General features: G+C 39.1%; 1 protein-coding gene across 2 annotated transcripts in view; it reads left to right on the top strand.

Annotated features, from left to right (window-relative positions):
- The first annotated feature begins 442 nt into the window (after positions 1-442).
- Positions 443-21,511, top strand: part of HEXB (hexosaminidase subunit beta) — a 36,605-nt gene continuing 15,536 nt past the window's right edge. The window contains exons 1-6 of one of the 2 annotated variants that reach the window (XM_088130151.1): positions 443-711; positions 3,657-3,808; positions 5,433-5,498; positions 14,909-14,955; positions 15,712-15,822; positions 17,910-18,011. In XM_088130151.1, the coding sequence (XP_087986277.1) occupies positions 443-711; positions 3,657-3,808; positions 5,433-5,498; positions 14,909-14,955; positions 15,712-15,822; positions 17,910-18,011 (747 nt within the window). The remainder of the gene's footprint in view (positions 712-3,656; positions 3,809-5,432; positions 5,499-14,908; positions 14,956-15,711; positions 15,823-17,909; positions 18,012-21,511) is intronic. The other variant, XM_025165526.2, reaches the window with a different exon arrangement.

Raw genomic sequence — 21,511 nt, 5'->3', positions numbered from 1 at the left:
TATTGTTTTTATTCGTTTCTGCCATTTCCCCTGTTCTGCATTTGACGGTCCCGTCTCCTACCGTCGCAGGAAGAGCGAAACGGAGCAACGGGGCTCGCGAAGCCAATGAGAGGGCGGAGGGGGCGAACGTCGTCTTATCCCGGCTCTTCTGGAACGCTCGGCCTGCGCGAGAAAGCAAAACAGGGCGAGGCTCCGTCGAAAGGGGGCGACGCAGACCGACCCTCTGCTTCAGCTGTCGTCAGACCCTGCAGCCGCTCGGGGTTTTCTCTGCGGTGGAAACTCCTTGGCAAGCGCGGCAGCTTGTTTTCCCCGGTCCCCATCTCGGGCGGGATGAAGAGGGCGGGGCTGGGAGCTGCCAGGGAGAGCCAGCCTCTTGGAGGTCAGGGACCGCGACGCGCGCGGTGCAGGTGTCGGTGTCGACAGCCGAGTGGCTGGACGGGCGATGGGGAGCATGGGGCTGCTCGGGTTGTTCTTGGGCATTTCGGCGGTCCTGGGGGTCTCCCCTTGGAATCCAACGTTGGCGGAGCTGCTGTTCTTGAGCCCCAGGACGCAGCTGGACGCGTCCCCCTTCGGCTCGCTTTGGCCGCTGCCTCAGTCGCTGCGCATCTCCCCGGAGAGGTTCCGGGTGGCGCCCAATCAGTTTCGGATCGTCCACGGCCCTGGATCCTCGGAGGGGCCGGATTGCTCGTTGTTGCAAGAAGCTTTCCGCAGGTGAGGGTCTCCTTCCCCGTTTCGGATGAGCTGGAGCAGAATAATAGGGGGAGAGAAGCGAAAGCGGGGGTGGGGGAGGAAATCGGCATGGTAACCTTTGGATAGAAGGTGCAGCTCCAGGATGTAACGCAGGAGAACGATGCACTGATGTTACCTAGCCTTGTAACAAAATGTCTGCAGATAAACATCCAAATTCAGGGACTACCAAGAACTCAGCAGTTCAACCCTGAGCTACACATATTCTCCTCGATCGGAACATCTAAGGGGGTACAGATTCTACACCCTGGAGAGATGGACTGGAGGGCCTTTAAGCTCCCCTTCTGATTACATCGGTGGCAGAAGACCTCCTTTCTACAGGGCATCAGAATTGCCAGTGGTCTCCCCTCCCCCAGTGTTCTTGTGCTTTCATTATTTTTGAAAGTTCAGGACTCCTGTGTATCTGTTATTTACTAATTTGGGATAGTTGTACTGGAGGTCTGTTACCAGTAAACGAATGCACTGAATAACATCTAACATCCAAGTGTATAAAAATATGGATTTTTCAGAGAAATTGTAAATGTTGATGGTGAAGATTATCAGCATACTTCAGCAAAACAACAGTCACCAGGGAATGCATTCTTAATGCTTCCTTCCATTATAAGGAATAATTACATTGAAGTAATCTCAGAGACAACTTCCTTTCAGTTTAGAACAATCCCAAGGTGTCATCTTTGGAATATACTACTGGCAATATGGGTATCTGCAGAGGAAAACAAGTGACATCATATATGGAATAGCAATGTTATACACAATAACCACCTAGAGTCACTGGGAGTCAGGCAGCATATAAATTTAACAAATAAATAAAAGATCACACACATTGTTATGCCAGCTTGAACTCCTAAGTGAAAAGCAGGATATAAATACATATAATAAAAATAATATACACAATAACCATGCAGAGTCACTGGGAATCAGGCAGCAAATAAATTCAATAAATAAATAAAACATCACACAGATGACATACTATACATCATTCAAGTCATGAGGTGACTGTCACAGATTACATAATTCATGTAATTCGTGCAGTGATGTTATGACATGGGTAACCATCAGTTATCAACCTATGCTGTAGCTGTTATTGCAACTAATTCCCATGTTGGCTGGAAATTGTGGGTGGGTGCTGGGGTGACACTTTAACACAGAGTTAGGTGCACTCAGATCCACTAAGCAGTTCTAGTTCAGAAATTGGGAGTTACACAGTGATGCTAAGCTGTTTCTTGGCTTGTTGACTTTCAGTTTAATGCAATGTTTGAACCCATAGTTAGAACAAATCATGGTTCAGTGTGATGTAACCATTGTTGATTCACACATTGTTATGGGAATCAAGGTTCAAAGAAAATATTTCTGACCAGAAGTATTCTGAAAACTTGCTAAAATAACCCAAAATATTAACACTTACAGTACAGGTTGATAACTGATGGTTACCCATGTCATAACATCACTGCACGAATTACATGAATTATGTAATCTGTGGCAGTCACCTCATGACGTGAATGATGTATAGTATGTCATTTGTGTGATGATTTATTTATTTATTTATTTGTTTGTTTATTTATTGAATTTATATGCCGCCTGATTCCCAGTGACTCTGGGTGGTTATTGTGTATATTACTGTTATTGTGTCTATTTATATCGTGCTTTTCTTTTAGGAGTCCAGGGTGGCATAACAATGCTCCCTCCTCTTATTTTTTTTTCCACAACAGCAATCCTGTGAGGTGGGTTGGGTGAGTGGGAGTGGCTGGTACACAGTCACATAATAAGCTTCCATGGTTAAGAATAGACTAGAGCAGTGTTTCAACCTCAGCAACTTTAAGATGTGTGGGCTTCAATTCCCAGTTAAGTCCACACATCTTAAAGTTGCTGAGGTTGAGAAACACTGGATTAGAGCCTGGGTATCCCCACAAATAGCTGAACACCCAAACCTGTTTTCAATAACTGCAATTTAAAAAAAGAATAACACTCTTACATAACATGCATAAAAGGATGAAAAGAACAAAAACAAAAGAAGCAATGTCATTCCCTGAAAATAGTACTCTGGGAGTTGGATCTTCCTGAGTGGGTAATCAACCTATGTAAATGAAGGGTAGATACCCAGTACTCTTCTGGGGCTAAGCTGCCTAGTGGGAGGCTAGCTATCCCTCCCTGAAGACTGTCATTCTTGTTGTGGAATGAAAAGGTACTCTTCCAAATAATTTTTGGATTCTCCAGGACATCATTGAAAACATATCTGATTTAAACAGTTCTAATGAGAGGTGCCTCTCTCTCCAAATATGTAAAACAAAATTCTCTTTCCAACTAACACAGCTGTATTTCTCAAGCTTAGGGATTCTGCGACCCCCTAAAATGGTAAATTAGTTTCTGCAATCCCCCTCCCCAAAACTAATGATTTAATTGAGATTAGAGTTGGGCAAGAACTATACCACTTTCTCTCTCTTTCTCTCTCTCTCCCTCCCTCTCTCTCTCTCTCTCTCTCTCCATACACACACACACACACACATATATACATACATACATACATACATACATACACACATACACACTGTATATATGTGTGTGTGTGTGTGCGTGTGTTTATGTGTGTGTGTGCATGTATTCTATTATTTGTAATGGTAAGGATAGAAAAGGCTTGACATTTAATCAAACTTGCTGCGGAGGCAGGACATTCCCTAGTACCACACCCCTAATGTGGGTGTCCATCGAGCCTTTCTCTAACAGCCCCGAACAAAGGAGAATGCTCTACCTTCCATGTCAGTCTGTTCTACTGGTGGATGGCTCAAACCATTAATAAGCCTTTCCTAATCTTTGATCAAGACTTTCCTTCTTGTAATTTGAAATTATTGCTTTGGGTTCTGACAATGCCAAATCTGAGTAACATCTTTCTGTGCCACTGGATTCACTTCCAGGTATTATGAATATATGTTTGGGCATTCCAAGTGGCAGAATCAAGATGGGGGAAAATCCCGTTATGAAACAGAATTGTCCTCGCTTCAGGTGATTATCACTTCAGAGGATTCCGAATGTGATAAATTCCCTAGTATTACATCAGATGAAGCCTGTGAGTATCTTATGGTATAGTTATGTACAGGCTTGTGCCTGTCTTCCTTCTTTTCTTACATGTCATGGGTATGTTATTGGGCACTAGTTTTTATCATCTGTAATAACCACCTTCTTATCTAATAGTTTTATCAGGTGAGTAATTGAGTGAAATATTATACTGCAGACTAACAAGACTCATTGTGACTAATAAATGTATGTGTGATACAGTGGCATAGTGTCAGCCCTTTGAGGTTGTCCAGACAAGAAACTCAAACCATGAGTACTAACACTACCTGTATTGTAAGGTTACAGTAACAGTATCTTGCAAGTCTGAAAGCACTTCTCCCCTCCCCTGCCTTTACTTTCCAGAGAACTAGGGAGGGTCCCTTCTGAAACACTTCCTACATCACCATCCCTTCTGTGGGCTGAGATATCTTTTGTCTGACCATTGACTAGGCCAGTGTTTCTCAACCTTAGCAACTTTAAGATATGTGGACTTCAACTCTCAGAATTCCCCAGCCAGCTGGTCTAGGCTGTGGCTCTTCCTCCTGTCTCCCAAGGTTATTTTCACAGGCCGTTACACATAGTTTATTTAGCTATAAAGATGGATGGAGAAGAATGCTATGTACCCAGGCAAATAGTTCACTGCACAAATTAGATAGAACTGCATATATTTGGATAATTGAAATATTTGATGAACACAAATGGGACTGGCAGTAAAATTCAGTATTCTATCAAATGGGCCCTTCTCAAAGATACTCCATTCAATTCCTCATTCTGAATCATTCTCCGTCTCCTCCTCAATGCAGTTCATTAGTATTCCGCATGCTCAGGAGTCAGTGCACTGATTTTGGAATTTTTTCCACCCCATTAAAGGCTTTATATTTAACAAAATAGGAAAGCTTCCCTGTGAAGTGGGGATGATGTCATCTTGAATTCATAAGAATTCTGAATTTCAGAAATACAGTAGGGGAAATACAGTTTGATTGTGATCCTGTCAATAGTGCTTCCCCCCCCCCCAATCCATTCATGGATGTAGGTACGTATCTGGCCTACATGAATAAATGGCCTTCAATGTTTTCCAAGCTGGAGGAGAAACGAGATTTTGTTTCCTTTTCAGAGCAATGTATTTGCAGTGGGACATAAAATAGGAAACAGGAAAATACTGTACACATTTCTGTTTGTGCTTTGGTTTTGCAGTTTAGCTAGAAATCTTAATGCATATGAAAGGCACCAAAGTACTACAACACCTTTCAATCCCAGCCATGGAGAAAACTGTTGTAGCCAGATACTGTAAGCGTCTCAGAAATGCTTGCTGATTTCTCCTGTTCCACTGCAAAAAGAGATGAGGTGTGAGGCAGGTTCACAAAATCTGTTTCTTGAGAAGCTTCATTTGGCAGGGGAAATCACAAGTAATATAGACCTGATTTCAAGAAATCTTTATTCCTTAGGAGCTGCTTGTAGTGGGAAGCTGACTTACCCTGTATGGGCCATGGTTTCCTTTAATGAGGCCTGCTTGTACATTTGGCTTCCGTTGGATATAAGCAGTCTGTGTGCGACAAAGTGTTACTTCCCTAAGTGATTGTTTCATGGTTTGTTTTACTGAATAGTAATTCAGTGTTAAATATTCTTTTCCTTTCAAGATCAGCTCCAAGTATCAAAGCCTACAGCTGTGTTAAAGGCTGGCAAAGTTTGGGGAGTATTAAGAGGTGAGTCTTGAAATAACAGGATGAAGCAATTTCCTACTTATCCACCAAGCATGATAAAATGTCCCCTCCTGTTGTTTCCATTTCTAGCATAAATGTGATGTACCTTTATACATTCTAGACAATTTTTCCAGTGATACATCATTTTATAAAAATTATCTTTAAGACTATGGCATAATGTAAATTTTAGTCCTTTCAACCACATATTCTCCCAATGTTCAATCTGTATATTATAACCAAAAGTTTTAGCCCACTTTATCATACATTCTTTCACTTGTTCTTCTTCTGTTTCAAATTTCAATAAAAGTGTATACATTTTAGTAATAACATGTTCATCATTTGTACACAGTTCTGTTTCAAATTCAGTCTTACAATGTCAAAACCAAAAGTTATTTTATCTACTTTAAGTCTTTCTAATAATTATACATAAGAAAACCATTGACGTGTGTATTCTTCTGCCACCAACTCTTCTCTTGCTTTTATTTTACATTTTTCTTGGCAAAATTCTAGTATATCAGAGTAAGTTAACCATTTATGTTTATGTGGAATCAAAACGCAGGACACAAATGCAGAATAATCAAGGCTTCACTGCAGTGTTTATTAGGCAGTACGTACTGGAGGGGGACCCCACCAGAAGTTAGTGGGAGGCACTCCCCTATAGGCAAAATGGATGCTCTGATATTTATACAGTTCTACAAGAAGGGGAAAGGAAGAAGAATGTATACGTATACATATTCATATGATGATGCAGGCACGCCTAAATAAGCAATAGTTCTCAAGTTACTCTCTGCCCCTCTGTTATCTGTTAACTGCTAGTAAAACAATAGTGTCACAGAGAAGAAGAAACAAATTAGTTCAAGGTGCCAAATGCCAGGAAGAAGGCATCCTCCCTCAGAGCAGATGCCCAGGTTACTATGGGGATGTTTGTGATAAGGAGTTTACAAACGGCCTGGTTCACATCAGCTTCAAGGATGCTTCCACATTCCTTTATGTTTCAATCTTATTAAGGCGATCCCGTTCATCTGAGGCCTCTAAAAACTTGTCTTTTGCACCCAAAGATTCATTTTTCTCACAGTCCTCTCCTCCCTTTTGACCTTCAGAAAGGTCAAATTCCAGGACAGACTGGAGAACTGGATTGAGCCTTACACTCTTCTGGAGGCAATTGTTAAAAAGGCCCATTAAGCATTGTCCAGTACACAGTAATAGGATTACTACAGCCAGAAAAGCTAGGCATCCTAATGCTAAATTTCTCAGCCACCCAGTTCCAGGCAACCAAGAGGTGAGCCAATTCCACAGATTACTGGGGGCTTGTTCAGTGATATGTTTTGCCAGATCCTTTAAATCTTGCACAGTGGCTTTTACACGCAAGGAATTGTCTGTCAGGTTAAAGCAGCACATACCTGGAAATTCCTCATACCCATGGGCCATTTTGAATAGCATAAAATCAATGGCCAATCTATTCTGTAAAATTGCTGTTCTTAATTGTTCCTGCTCTTCATTTAGGAGAGCTATAGCATTTGAAGACTTGTTGATGTTTTTTATAACTAAACAGGCCAATTTTCTGAGATCTAGGTAAACACGGCTTGCTAGACCTGGTATTCCAATTATAGATATAGCAAGCCCATAAACATCTTTGGTGTTCAACAGCCCTATGTGGTCATCACAGGTAGTGTCAAGTGGGGGCCCCTCTATTCGATATCTGCGCACTTGCCTGGGCTTATGATGAGAGTAATTTTGAACAAGTGGTACTGCATGAAATGAAGTTAAACGCCCAACTGTACAGGGGCCTCCCAAGGATTGTGCTGGGAAGTATGAAAAGGCATAGTTTCCACACAATAGATACCAGCCCTTTGGTAAGTAGTGAGAAACTCTTACAGAGGTGAGCTGTATTACCCCTGAGCATTTTTCAAGAGCTGGTAGGGAAAGACATGTCTTTTTGTTTTCACAGCCAACTACTTGCACACAGTTGGTCCCTGGCAAATTGCCCTTGGTTTCTACCCTGTATAATGCTTGGTTGGTCCACTGGTGTTTGGTGGTTGTGGACTGATAGTACAGGAGGGTTTTCCCTATGTAATCAAGGGTAAGTGGGTTATGTGTAGGGAGTGATGCAGCAATGGTATGGAGCACGTTTAGAAACAGGTCAGATACTCCTATAAAACATGTTCTAAGCACAGAATCCCAGTTGGTTCCCTCAAGAGCACAGAAAGGTTCACCAGGAGGGATTACTGAATGAACTAAAGTCAGATAGGAATTGCTAGTAGGCAACCAATCTAGTGGGTATTGCATCTTATATCCTGGCATTTGTAGATAGATCACACTGGCTATAATAAAAGTAAATAGAGCCATAGTTTTGCTGTGAGGCAGAAAGTAAAGAAAAAGAAACACAGTAAACAGTAAACAATTTAAGTGACTGCAGGAGCCCAAGTATTAATATTAAACTAGCAACAAGAGTCCATTTAAAACTTATCTTCAGAGCTCTTCAGGGTTTCGTAGTCAAAACTTCACCCTTCTTCTTTCTTCTTTAATCTGTTTGTTTCCTGGGAGCTTTGAACACAGTCCTTGGTAGTGCTTGCTTCTGGGGCTGGAGCTGGAGCGCGCCTGAGATGACTTAAGTGAACCCACGAGGTCAGACCTTCAAGCTTTGCTCTGCTGTGAGCTACTAACAGCACTTGGTACAGGCCTTTCCACCTTGGAGAGAGACAGTCTTTCCTTTGATGCACTTTTCGATACACCCAGTCTCCTGCTTGCAACTGGTCAAATGGTTCAGTTTCAGGTAGCCCGCTCTGATTACGATGTTGTCTGACTCGCTCTTGGGTTTGGCACTGCTCCTGTTGAAAAGATTGTATAGCACGTAAGTAACTTGACCATGGGTTAGGGTGAACACCTTCTGGAATGGGGATTGAGCAAAGGCCCAGAGGCATTGGTCCCCCATATACAATTTCATAGGGAGACAGTTTCAGTTCCTTTAGGGGTGAGCTTCTGATGGCCAAAAGTGCCATGGGGAGTACATCTACCCATCCCCAACCAATTGCTTCTACTAGTTTGGCCAAGGATGCCTGTGGCCTGTAGGCACAGTGATATTTTAGCTCTATTCCCAGGGCTGTACCCATTAACTGGATGACTTGATTTACAAAATGTTTCCCTCTATCTGAGTAAATGACTGCTGATACACCCCATTTTGGCACCAGTTCAGTTAACAAACATCTGGCCACTGCACTGGCATCTGCTTTTCTGATAGCAAATGCTTCTACATAATTACTGAAGGTTCATATTACAATCAATAGGTGCTTCTCCTGTTTACACGGAGGCATGTCAGCAAATTCAATCTGTATCATTTGGAAAGGATACTGCCCTCTAGGCAGTTGAGAAGGATGTGGCCTCAGTCCTCTCCCCTTAGAATGGGCCAGGCAAACTGCACAGTTGCCAGATATCTTCTGTGCTTCTGCATTAATTCCTTCGCCTGCCCAATGTTGCTTAAATCTCTGAGCTAACGCTTCTGCTCCTTCATGACCTTGATCATGTAGCGACTTCAAAATGTGTTTAACTGCCATCCTGGGAATGATTACTTTCCCTTTTAATTTCTAGACTCCTTCTTCCTCCTTTGCTGCTGTTTCCATTTCTCTTTCTCCTGGTTAGTGGCATATTCCTGCACCCAAGCTGCATCTACAGGTACAGTGCAGGGTAACAATTGCAAAAATTTCTGCTCTGACTGTGGTTTGAGAGCGGCTTGCTTTGCTGCCCCATCAGCCAACTCATTGCCTTTAACTCCTGAATGTGCTTTAACCTTGACTATTGCTAAAGCTTTCGGGTTCTGGATGAGATCTAAAATAGCACAGATTAACGGGCCATGTTTAATCTCTGTTCCAGTGCTTGTTAGGAATCCCCTGTTTTTCCATAGTTGACCATAATCTTGAGCCCCATGCATTTCTTGAATCAGTATAGATGTTAGCTGATTGTGTCCCTACATAAGACAAGGCTTGATGTAAGGCTACTAGTTCTGTTACTTGAGCTGAAACGGGGGGTCAATGCTGTCGGCTTCTATAACAGAATGTTCTGTGGTGATGCAGGCATACCTAAATAAGCAATAGTTCTCAAGTTACTCTCTGCCCCTCTGTTATCTGTTATCTGCTAGTAAAACAATAGTGTCACAGAGAAGAAGAAACAAATTAGTTCAAGGTGCCAAATGCCAGGAAGAAGGCAGCCTCCCTCAGGGCAGATGCCCAGGTTGCTATGGGGGTGTTTGTGATAAGGAGCTTACAACCGGCCTGGTTCACATCAGCTTCAAGGATGCTTCCACATTCCTTTATATTTCAATCTTATTAAGGCGATCCCATTCATCTGAGGCCTCTAAAAACTCATCTTTTTCACCCAAAGATATATTTTTCTCACAGTCCCTTATCATTTCTCTTCTTTAAAATGCTTATTGTGCTGAGAACCGCAAAGGTATTTTCAGGAACAATCTAGGTTTCTATCTATTCCCTGTTCTCAAAATGGCACGTCTAAAATAATTTTTAAAATCTACATTAACCTCAGTTTTGTTCTACTATAAATATCCATGCCATCCAAATCTCATCATGTCCTTCTAACTGCCAAAGACTCCTGTTTTTCAGCAACATCTATTCTTTCATCCAAACTAAACAAGCTGCAAAGTATAATTTCAGTCAGGCCAATCCTCCTCTTTCTTTAATATCTTGTAACACCTTATATTTAACTCGTGGTTTTTTCCCCTGCTGCATAAATTTAGATATATCTTTCTGCCATAGTTTAATTGGTACATCAGATGCCAAAACAGGTATTATCTGGAACAAAAATAGCATTCTAGGCAAAACATTAATCTTAATCAAAGAAATTCTCCCCAATTATGACAATTGTGTTTTCTCCCATCTTAACATATCTTTTTAAACTTCATTCCAAGTCTTAACATAATTATTTTGAAATAACATACAATTCATATTTGTCATATTAATACCCAAGTATTTTACCTTCTTCTCAACCTTGAAATCCATTTTATTCATCAATTCTATTTGATCTTGTGTCTTCATATTTTTGTCAACATCTTTGTCTTCTGATTGTTAATCTTAAAACCTGCTAATGCATCAAATTATTTTAGTTTTCCCATTAATATTTCAATTCCCTTTAAGGGATATTCTAAAACCAACACCAGTTTATCTGCAAAGGCTCTTAATTTATAAGTCTGTTTTTTCAATCTTTACACCCATAATCCTCTCATCTTCTCTTATGTCTCTATTCACTATTTCGAGAACTAAGATAAACAGAATGGGGGACAATGGACAACCTTATCTTGTTCTTTTTTGTATCTCACATGATTTAGCTAAATCTCCATTTATGGTTATTTGTGCCTTCTGTGAAGTATAAATCAATTTTATCCTTTTTATAAAATTCTCTCCAAAGTTCATATCTTCCAAAACTTTAAATAAAAAAATCCCATTCAAATTGTCAAAAGCTTTCTGTGCATCTAAAAAAAAAAGCCAGTTGTTTTTCATTATGCTGTTTAAATATTTTAAAATATCCAGCACATTTCTAACATTGTCCTTTAACTGTCTTTTAGGTAAAAACCCATATTGGTCCTTGTGAATAAATTCTTGCAAAATTATTTTCAATCTATCAATTAGAATCATTGTGAACAACTTACAATCATTATTCAATAATGATATTTATTTATTTATTTATTTATTTATTTATTTATTAAATTTGTCCCCGACCATCTCCCCCAAGTGGGGGACTCTGGGCGGCTCACAACTCATTAAGAACAATAAATAGATATACAGTTAAAAGTCTGTATACACAATTACAAAAAATAAAGGAAAAAGTCCAGGAGGCCGATGGTTCAAGGCAGCAACACCAGGCCTCTAAGGGGCTAGCCAAACCCATACTTGATGACTTCCCTCCTCACCCCAGGCCAGATGGCAGAGCCAGGTCTTCAGATCCCTCTGAAAGGCCAGGAGTGAGGGGGCCAATCTCACCTCCGGGGACAAGCACAAGACCATGCCACCCACCTCCAATTCCCTGAGTTCTCCCAACAGGATACTGTGGTCAACAGTATTGAAAACCGCTGAGAGATCAAGGAGAGCAAGGATGGTTGCACTTCCACCATCCTGCTCCTGTCAGAGATCATCCATAAGTGCGACCAATGCCGTTTCCATTCCATAACCAGGTCCAGATCCAGTTATATTGGTCTATAATTTCTTGTTGAAGTCAAATCTTGTCCCTCTTTAGGTATTAATGCTATATTTGCATCTTTCCAAATCTCAGGTATCGTTCCTCCCTGTAAAATAAGATTTATCATATTTTGCAAAGATTATAGAAGTTCATCCTCACAACATTTATAGTAAGAGCCCTATAATCCATCTGGTCCAGGTACTTTTCCTGGTTTAATCTTTTTTATAGCTTCAGAAACTTCTCTTATTGTTATAGGTTCATTCATAATCTGTCTTTGTTTCTCTGTAATCTTTGGTAGATTCTGTTTTTTTAATATTCATCTGTATTCTACAAAGGAATATTATTCCTTTATACAAATTGGAAAAATATTGATGAAATGCTTTTTGTATGGCCGCATTGTCCATTAATACAGTATCTACTTCTTGTAATTTCAATATCATTTTTTTCTTTTTCTTTTCTTAATTTGTACACTAGCCATTTTCCTGGTTTATTTGCAAATTCAAAATTTTTTTGCTGTGCGTAATTCATTTTTATTTCCGTTTCTCTTATTGTTAACATCAATAACTGTTGCTGTAAGCATTTATGAGAGATGCTTATCTTTCTTGGAGAGTTCTTTAATACTTCTTCTTTCCTTATAGCCGGTGTTTTCTCTTGGCTCTTCTTTTTAAGTTTGATATTATATTGTATGAAATATCCTCTGATAAAAGCTTACTTGCATCCCAAACCATCCTTAAATCAGTGCCTTTATTTAGGTTGTTTTCAAAAAATTCTGTTAATTTTCTTGTACAATCCTTCACTATTACTTCTTTCTGTAACAGCATTTCATTTAATCTCCATCTAAAAGAAGTAGATTTCCTTTTATAAACCAAATTCACAGGGTTATGATCAGAAAAAGTATTTGGTAAAATCTCTACTTTAGAAATTTTATTAGCCAAGTTCTTTGAGATCCAAATCATATCTATTCTTGAAAAGGATCTATGTCTTTCTGAAAAGTAGGTGTATTCTCTAGAATTGCCATTCTTCTGTCTCCATGCATCCACTAACCCTAAATTGTCCATCAAATTAAAAAAAGGTTTTTGGTAATTTACCTTGAGTGATTTTGATATTTTTCTCTGATGTTCTATCTAGTTGTGGGGAGATCACTCCATTCCAATCCCCCATCAAACACCAATTTTCATAAGAAAGGCTCATTAATCTCTCCATAAGTTGTTTGTAAAAAGTCACTTTGTCCTCATTTGGGGCATAAATTCCCAGTACCATAGTCTCAGCCCCATGTAATTCAACTTCCAACCCAACAAATCTAGCATGTTCATCAGTCAGTACAAGTTCTGGTTTTAGTTTAATATATAGAACAACTCCATTTCTTTTTTAGGTCCTGCTGAAATAAATTCTTCACCCACATTTTTATAAATCAAATATTTTTTATCCTTTTTCCTAATATGAGTCTCTTCTAGACTAATTATGTCTTGTTTTAATTTTTTTAAGTAATGATTTTTTCTCTCTTTTGGAGAGCATTTGCTCCATTTATTCCATGTTAAACATTTGTAATACATAGTCAAGCTGAAAATTTAGAAAAGTCAATACCCATAGCACATAATTTAGTATCATCTCTGTCAGAGTTCTTTTGAATCTGTTGTAATTTTTGTATAGTTTCTTCTGCAACCTCCATTTGGACCTCTTCTAGTTCTCTACATTTTTCCAAAAATTATCTCACCTTTTGAACAGAATTCAGTTGAAATCTCTGTTATTTAAAAGTAAAAATCACATCTTCTAATTTGTCCCAGTGAAATGAAATCTTTTTTCTGCTTTAATCTTTCAGTCAAAAAGGAGTTTTCTTTTCTCTTACGTAGAAGTCTGATATAAATTTCTTTTAGGATAATTATATCTGTGTTATTAATCTTCAGTCTTGTATTAAAATGCTTTTGCAGACTTGATCCCTTGTCTTTTTCCTCACAAAATGCACCAAGACATCCCTTGGAATATTTCTTGTTCTTGCAAATCTTGAATTTATACTACAGATGTTATCAATCTCTACCTCTGTATCTTCCTCCTCCCATTCCAAAAAATTTGTCGAAGTTTGTATAATATTGTCATCATTGCTCTCAGGAATAGCCCTAAATCTCAAACAAAATTCTTTTTCCCTCAATTCCAATAGAGCCAAATTATCTAGTTCTCTCTCCAATTCTCTATCAATAACATCTGTTTTACCCTCCAAAATTTCCATCTTATCACATTCACTTGTTTTATATCTCCAGACAGTTGTTTTACAGAGTTTTCCATCTTTTCCATCATGACAGTTTTTCATGTACATTTCCTTTTCAAAAGCTATAAATTTATTCACAAGTGACTGAGCCAGTTTATTGCCAAGCTGATCAAACATATTTTGAAGTAAATCTAATGGAATTGCCTTTTCTGCCAGTTGGCCTAATGATCCTCTTCTTCCTTCCATTTGTGCAGCTTTCTGAGTTGTCATTTTATAATACAAAAATACAAATGTCTACTCTGTTTTGAAAACCATCTCTTGACAGTGTCAGCACAGTTTGTGGCAACGAATGTTGCAAACTATACAGTGTGTTAAAAAGCACTTTTTGTCTCTCCTAAATCTATTATAAATTAGCTTTATGAGGTGACCCAAATTCCAGTATCGCATATAGTCCATCTCTATATTATTTTAAAATTTATAGTATATTGACTCTTCTCCCAAACAGTGAGCTGATATCTTAATATAGATCATATTAAAAGCTGAGGGTAGACTGTTGTAACCTGTCTGTGATGGGGTCCATACAGTAATCAATTTAGAAACATGCAAATCTAATTTAGGTTGCAAAATGAAATGGATGAATCAACTTCTGCTTCTGCTTGTATTAAGATAATGTATAATAGCCTACACTTACCACTGGGTTGGCTTCGCTGTTGCTGCAGATATTCAGAGGAAAAGATGAGACAGGAAGTATAAGGGACTTGTGCCTCCTCGTCCCCCATTTCTCAACCTTTTCAAAAAGAAAGTTCATACACCCTGCAGTAAGATGCAGGCTGTGACCCAAATAAGAACAAATAAGTCCCATGTGAATTGTATGCTTCTCCATTTTCCCTCTTTGAAAGAAGTTTAGAAATTTAGGAACAAGACACGCTATTTATTCATCATCTCTTCAGAATATCCAAAATGATTCTTCCTTCAAGACAATGTTTTTTTACCAGCTAAGGATTAAAGTTCCATCTCTCTATCTTTCCAGGTTTGGAAACTTTCAGCCAGCTATTACATGAAGATGATACTGGACGTGTGAGTATTCTTCTGGATGGTACATCATTTTCTTCAGGTTTGGCTTTAGCAAATGATATTAGCACTTCCCAATTTTGCTATTCTGTGATCTGAGATTGTTTTGAGAGGTTATAATCTAACATACATTTGTTTATTGAAAGCAATATTTTTTAATACTTTAAAGCAATACTGCAGAATCTGCACTGGCTTCATATAGTCCTTCTGCTGCAACTCTGTTAAGTCTATTATTTATTACTTTTGCTCTAGCAGGACTAAACTGGGAATTACTTATTTGGCTGATTGTTTGTATAACTCTCACAGTTTCATAGGCAGTGGCCATGTTAGCTCAGCTATAATGGGAGTTAAGTCCAGAAAAAATGTTGGGTACTACCCTTGAGGAAGGCAGGGTATAGAGTCAAAAATAATGAGAAGGCACAATTACAAAATATTTATTTGCTATAATCGTTGGAAGTCTATGTCAATATTTTATGACTGAAGTTTACACCAAGTAGTGTTTATATTTGAATATAATATATACATTAATGTTTAATTGGCAGGTAATAAAGTATAGCATTTGCAAACAGTAGTAATAGCAGTAATTTTATTTACATAAATACATAAATATTTCATATCGATGAGTGTGCATTACAAGATATTTGGTACCTTCCATATGCTGAAAAGTAAAGTTTAACACCTGAAGAAAATTATCTTACCACAAAAATCAGGTTTATCTGCTATACTTCTCACGTGCACGTACACTCTTGTTTGTTTCAACAGTACTTTGTTAATGAGTCTGACATAACTGACTTTCCAAGATTTGCATATCGAGGAATTTTGCTAGATACATCAAGACATTTTCTGCCACTGAAAGTGATCCTAACCAATTTGGTAAGTAGCCCAGCTTATATAGTGAGTCAGCTCAGTATAAAAAGCTGTAGTTCCCATCCAGGATGAGGAAATTCTAGTAGGCATTTAAAACTAATGACTGTAGATCTGTAAAATATGTGTATTATTCTCTGCATGTCATGGGTGAGTTTTTAGTTAAGAACTGTGTTACAGTATTTACTGTTGTTGTCATTGTTATTCTTCATTCAATTTATATCTTGCCTGCCCAGAGTGCATTCAGTGCAGCTTATAATTTTAGAAAAACATAGGTAATTAAAATCTGATAAAAGCATATCAATTAATTCAAGAGGAGGGAAGCCTTGATTCCTTTCTAGAAAGTAGAAAGATTGGAGACTGAATCAAAGGGAGCACATTCCATAGCTTGGGAATAACACAGAATACCCTTTGCTATATGTCTGTTAAACAGATTTGGAAAATGAGGCTATCTTTAAGAAGACCTTCTCTACTGACTTTAATGTAAATGCTATTCATTTGAAGAAAAGATCATGTTATGCGCAAGATGTACCAGTAGAATCATTTTGCGCATAATGGCCGTAAGGCAAAATCCAAGATCCATAGACATGTTTTCATTCGATGAAAGGATGTCCTAGAAAACTAAAGAGTAAGTGGCTATCGGATTTTAGCAAAAAAAAAAGGGGGGGCAGTGAAATGGGGCCCTGATATGAAACAGCTGGTTCCATAGTTGTACATTCAATGAAAGAACTGATTTGAAGTAAGAATAAAAGACAAAAAACTGCCTATGAGAAAAGGGAGGGGGAGAGGTGGGGGAATATCAGAAGATCTGTTCTCTTGTCATCTAGAGTACAGGATACAGAATGTGTTTAGTTACAGAAGGCAGATTCTTTTAGAATATTAGGAAGAACTTCATAAAGATAAGAACAGTTATCAGTAGACCTAATTACTGAGGAAAGTGGTGAGATACTCATACTGAACATGTTTAAGTAGAAGCTGGACAGCTACCTGTCAAGGATGTGTTAATTTAGATTTGTGCACTGAGCAGAGAGGACATGCTAGCCTAAACAACCTCTTCCAATTTTGATTCTCTGATCCTGTGTTTTTAACATATTCTACAACATTCCTCTATAACTCCTATCTTTTGTTTGATCAGTGAGTATAACTGGGGAGGATAATAGTTTAAAAGGTAATGACTGGGCGCTTTAGTAAAACATTCCATAGAGTTAGAGAGAAAAATCTCTCCCATGCTTTAAATAGGGACTATCAGACTTTCAACAAACCTTAATCACCCTTACTGCTTTTGTATTTCATTTCATTCCAAATAAAGTTATCTTCTTTGAACCTTTTAATTTCCTTCTCTAGCTGAGTCATTGGCTGTAATGGTATGTGGGAATTATCTTAGAAGATGGTGGGGGGAAGAGATGCTGCCTAGGGAACGATCAGATAAGAGGGGGCATAGCCCGCAGCTGTGTAACAGAAAGAGAAAGAAACTTAGAAAGGATCCCCCCTAACTTATCAGGGTGTAAAAAAGGCGGTGGGAGATTTGGACTTTCAGACTTGCAAAATTCTGTTAATGTAGCCTTACAATAAAGTAGAATTAGCACATCTGGTCATGTTTCCTGTCTGGTCTACCTGGGAAGGCTAACATTGACCTCTATTAATACAGCATCAAGGGTTAGAAAGAGTAAACTGATGTTGATCTAGTTTTGGGGAACTGGCTTTAGCTGCAGTTCTTCTTTTCTTCCACTGTAAAAGACATCTGCATTGTTAATATATGCCTATGCATTTCAGCAACTTGTGGAAAACTCTGTGATGGATATCTGCTTTGGCAGCTATCTTATTTAGGACGTTAGGTTTGGGTTCTGTAACTGCTTGTTGAAATAAGTTACGTAAAACTAAATATTTTGTAAACGTCTATAGCATTTGGATGTAAAGCTTTGCTTCATTGAGTTCTCTCAGGCCTAGAAACAATTTAGTGGGTAGAGAAACAATGATGAGAGTGTTCTCACTGAGGGCATTTAAATCATAAATCAGATTTAAAATCCCACTTTTATAAACTTATTTTGGAATGTAGATTGCTTCACTAAAATACCATCTTGCTTTTCATATCACAGGATGCCATGGCCTTTAACAAGTTCAATGTCCTGCATTGGCACATTGTAGATGACTCTTCCTTTCCTTATCAAAGTACCACTTTTTCTGAATTGAGTGCCCAGGTAAGTAAAAACATGTGGAATCTTTGGGTAAATATTTGAAAAATAAAATTGAGAGAACTATTTTGCAGACACCTCAGATATATTAGGGCCGCCATATTGGCTGGAAGTGGTAGGCTAATATATCTGGACACCATCAAGCTGTGTAATCTGAAATAGTAAGTCAGAGAAATGTTCCAATAGAGTAGAAGATTTGTAATTTCGGGAAGTGGGGGACAACACCAGGAAGGAAGGAGCTAGTGCGTATTAAGGAAAGTTTAACTAGAGACACAGTTTATTGAAGTGAAATGAAATTGCATTATTTTGGCCATTGGCCAAAATTATTTTGGTGAATTAAACAACATAAAACATCCTAAAACTGAGATACAGATAAAGAATAAAACAAAATAAACACAGTCGGCACAGTTAAAACTTTCTTAGTTCAAGTGCACTATTTTGAATACCCCCACGATTTCAACCCGTCCCACCCGATCTCACAGAGAGGGCATGATCCAGACCCCCTCGGCAAAAGAACTCTGACTAGTGGGGTCCAGAAGGCGGGCCTTCTCTGCTGTAGCCCCCACTCTTTCGAACATCTTGCCCCCGGAGGTGAGACAGGCCCCCTCAGTCCCGGCCTTTCGGAGGGATTTGAAGACCTGGCACTGCCATCTGGCCTGGGGTGGGGAGGGAGGTCATCAGAAATGGGGTTGGCTAGCCCCCTAGAGGCCTGGTGTTGCTTCCATCGGCCTCTTGGATTTTTTCTCTTCCTTCCATTTTGTGTAAATGTGTTTTTCTCTTTTTATAAATTTTAATTATGTATTTATTTGTTTTAATCTGATGTAAACCGCCCAGAGTCCCCCATTGGGGGGAGATGGGCGGGGATAAGTCAAATAAATAAATAAATACATACATACATACATACATACATACATACATACATACATACTGATGCTATTTGTACTAAGGCTTCAGTGAAGAGACCATCATATATTGTAACAAGAAAGTTTACAGGTAGTCCTCATTTAAAAATGGCAATTGGGACCAGCAACTCCATCGCTAAGTGATGCAGTCATTAAACACGATGTCACACGACCACGCCAACTTACAACAGCAGTTGCAGCAGTCCCAGTGGCCATCCTTAGACAAATCCTGTGTGGTCTCAGTGTTCCGCAGCCACGTGAATGTGATATGCAACCTCCTGTCAGCTTCCCCATTGACTTTGCTTGTCAGAAGTCGGCTGTGAAGGTCACAAATGGTGATCACATGACCACAAGATGTGACCATCATAATTGTGAGCCAGTTGCCAAGCACCCAGATCACAATCACATGATTGCAGGAAAGCTTCAATGGCTGCAACTACCGGGACTGTTCATAAGTCCCTCTTGTTCAGCACTGTGGTAACATCGAACAGTCGCTGAACAAGCGGTTGTTCAATGAGGACTACCTGTATTATATATTGTCACATTAATTCAAGTCTTGTGTTGCTAAAACTCTCCTGCCTCTGAACAAGAAGAGGAATTGTTTGGCTCCTAAGTATATTAGGAGCCAAATCTCCCCCCCCCCCCCGCCTTAACCAAGAGATGTCTGTTTGGGGGAGGAGTGTCAAAATTGGCAAGATGGCAGATGGAGCATTCCCCACTAGAGGAACACACTAAATTGGAAGAAAAACAGATAGTTCAGTGAGCACTATGTATGTTTATTAGTTCAGCATACTCACTGGCTGTTGGAGAGAGAACATGGAATGGAGTGTTCGTTGAGGATATGTCTTTGTATATTTTTTCTGTCTTGGAAGTCTTAATGTTACAGAGATTCAGTAAAGCTCCTTAGCAAACTTGGTTGCCATGGGATGAAAGAAAAGAGGCTCTCCTGGATTGGCAATTGATAAAATGGACAATTTTCAAACTGGCAAGATATGCAAAATTGGATTGCGCAGGGATCAGTGTTGGGACCAGTGGTTTTTAATAAACTGGAGTTAGGAAAGAGCAGTGAAGTGGCTATGTTTGCTGATGATACTAAAGTGTCCAGGGTCATGATATCAAAAGGGATTGTGAAGAAGGGGAAAGGGATCGTGTCAGTTTCTCTACTAACTCTGTAAAAGGGCTTCAAAATGGCAAATGCAGTTCATGGTAAACAAGTGTAAAATAATATTTATTATGTATTTATATGATTTAGATGGCTCCATATGTTGGACTAGACGGATCTGTTGCCTGATCCAGCAAGATAGTTCTTACATTCCAGAGACATTTGATAGTAACTAAATACAGGGATTTCAGTGACAAAAATGCCTTAGTTACTCAGAATTCTTCAAAGCGTCCCTTTTCACAATAGGAAACACAAGACCAAACTATACATCTGTATGCTCAAGAATTCTTTTTCATCAGTGGCTAACAGGTCAATTTAATAAACTAACGTTAGCAATCTGCCTTTGCTTGTATTTTTCCCAATTAACTTTATGTGGTAGACAAGACATACTCAGCCTGGTGCCTACCATATAGATTGGGTTATAACTCCTGTTTCCAACCAGCATGGTCACTGAGCATACTAACCGGAGATTTCAGTTAATGTGCAACGTATCTGGAATGCATCAGGCTGAAAGTGGCTGTGCTAGATTGAAACAAGTTTTATTTCAGACTGATTTTATAGTTCAGGTCATTTTGCAAAGTCTCTCTCATGGCTTTGAAATAATAACATTGGGGTTGTTTCTTGGCCCATATAGTAACTTCAGGCCCCTTGAGATCATACAATCTAAGTTTTTCAGAGCTTTATTTGGTACTCCACATGTGTTGCTAACACTGTCCTTAGGTTACAGTAGGTCTTGCATGAGTAGAAACTAGGGCATGGATAGCAAAAATTAACAACTAGTATAAACTTAACTGGACTCCATCTAGGTTGCCTGACTTCCCTCTGAGTGATAGTTTCCAATCCACCTGGAAGAAGACCCTTTTCTAGAAAATAGCATCTTATAGCCTACTCCCAGCTAATTTATGTACAGTACATTAAATTACATTTAATGCTAGTTTAGTGTAATGGTTAAGGTGCTGGCCTAGAAATCAGGAGGCTATGCAGTTTATGCCTCCCTTAGGCATGAAACCAGCTGGGAGACTTTAGACCAGTCACTCTCTCTCAGCCCAACCCATCTTACAGGGTTGTTGTTGTGGGGAAAATAGAAGGCAGAAGTATTAGGAATGTCCGCCACCTTGAGTTGGCTAAAGTATTAAAAAAGGCAGGATAAAAATCTAGGTGATGATGATGGTGATGGTGATGATAAACCAGGCCAAAGAATTGATCATACAATACCTTCTGGATTTAGAACTGTGTTTTACTTTGGGTCAGCTATCCACTTTCTATAGGATCCCAGATATATTTGATAGGGGTCACAGCATCTTATCTTTACCCAGCAGTCTCTTCTAAATATCATTGCAATGCCCTTCTCTCTGCCCTGCTGTAGGGCAGTATCACAAAACTCCTGTAACCTACCATTTGGGCCCTTGTGTGGAGGAAATGTTTACGATATGATTTTGCTT

The sequence above is a fragment of the Python bivittatus genome, unplaced genomic scaffold (genome assembly GCF_059951505.1).
Source record: "Python bivittatus isolate LINGU-HERP-01145 unplaced genomic scaffold, Pbiv_v1 ctg000850_np1212, whole genome shotgun sequence".
Lineage (NCBI taxonomy): Eukaryota > Metazoa > Chordata > Lepidosauria > Squamata > Pythonidae > Python > Python bivittatus.
The sequence above is the reverse complement of the archived record's forward strand: the minus strand, read 5'-3'. Positions and strand labels throughout refer to the sequence as shown.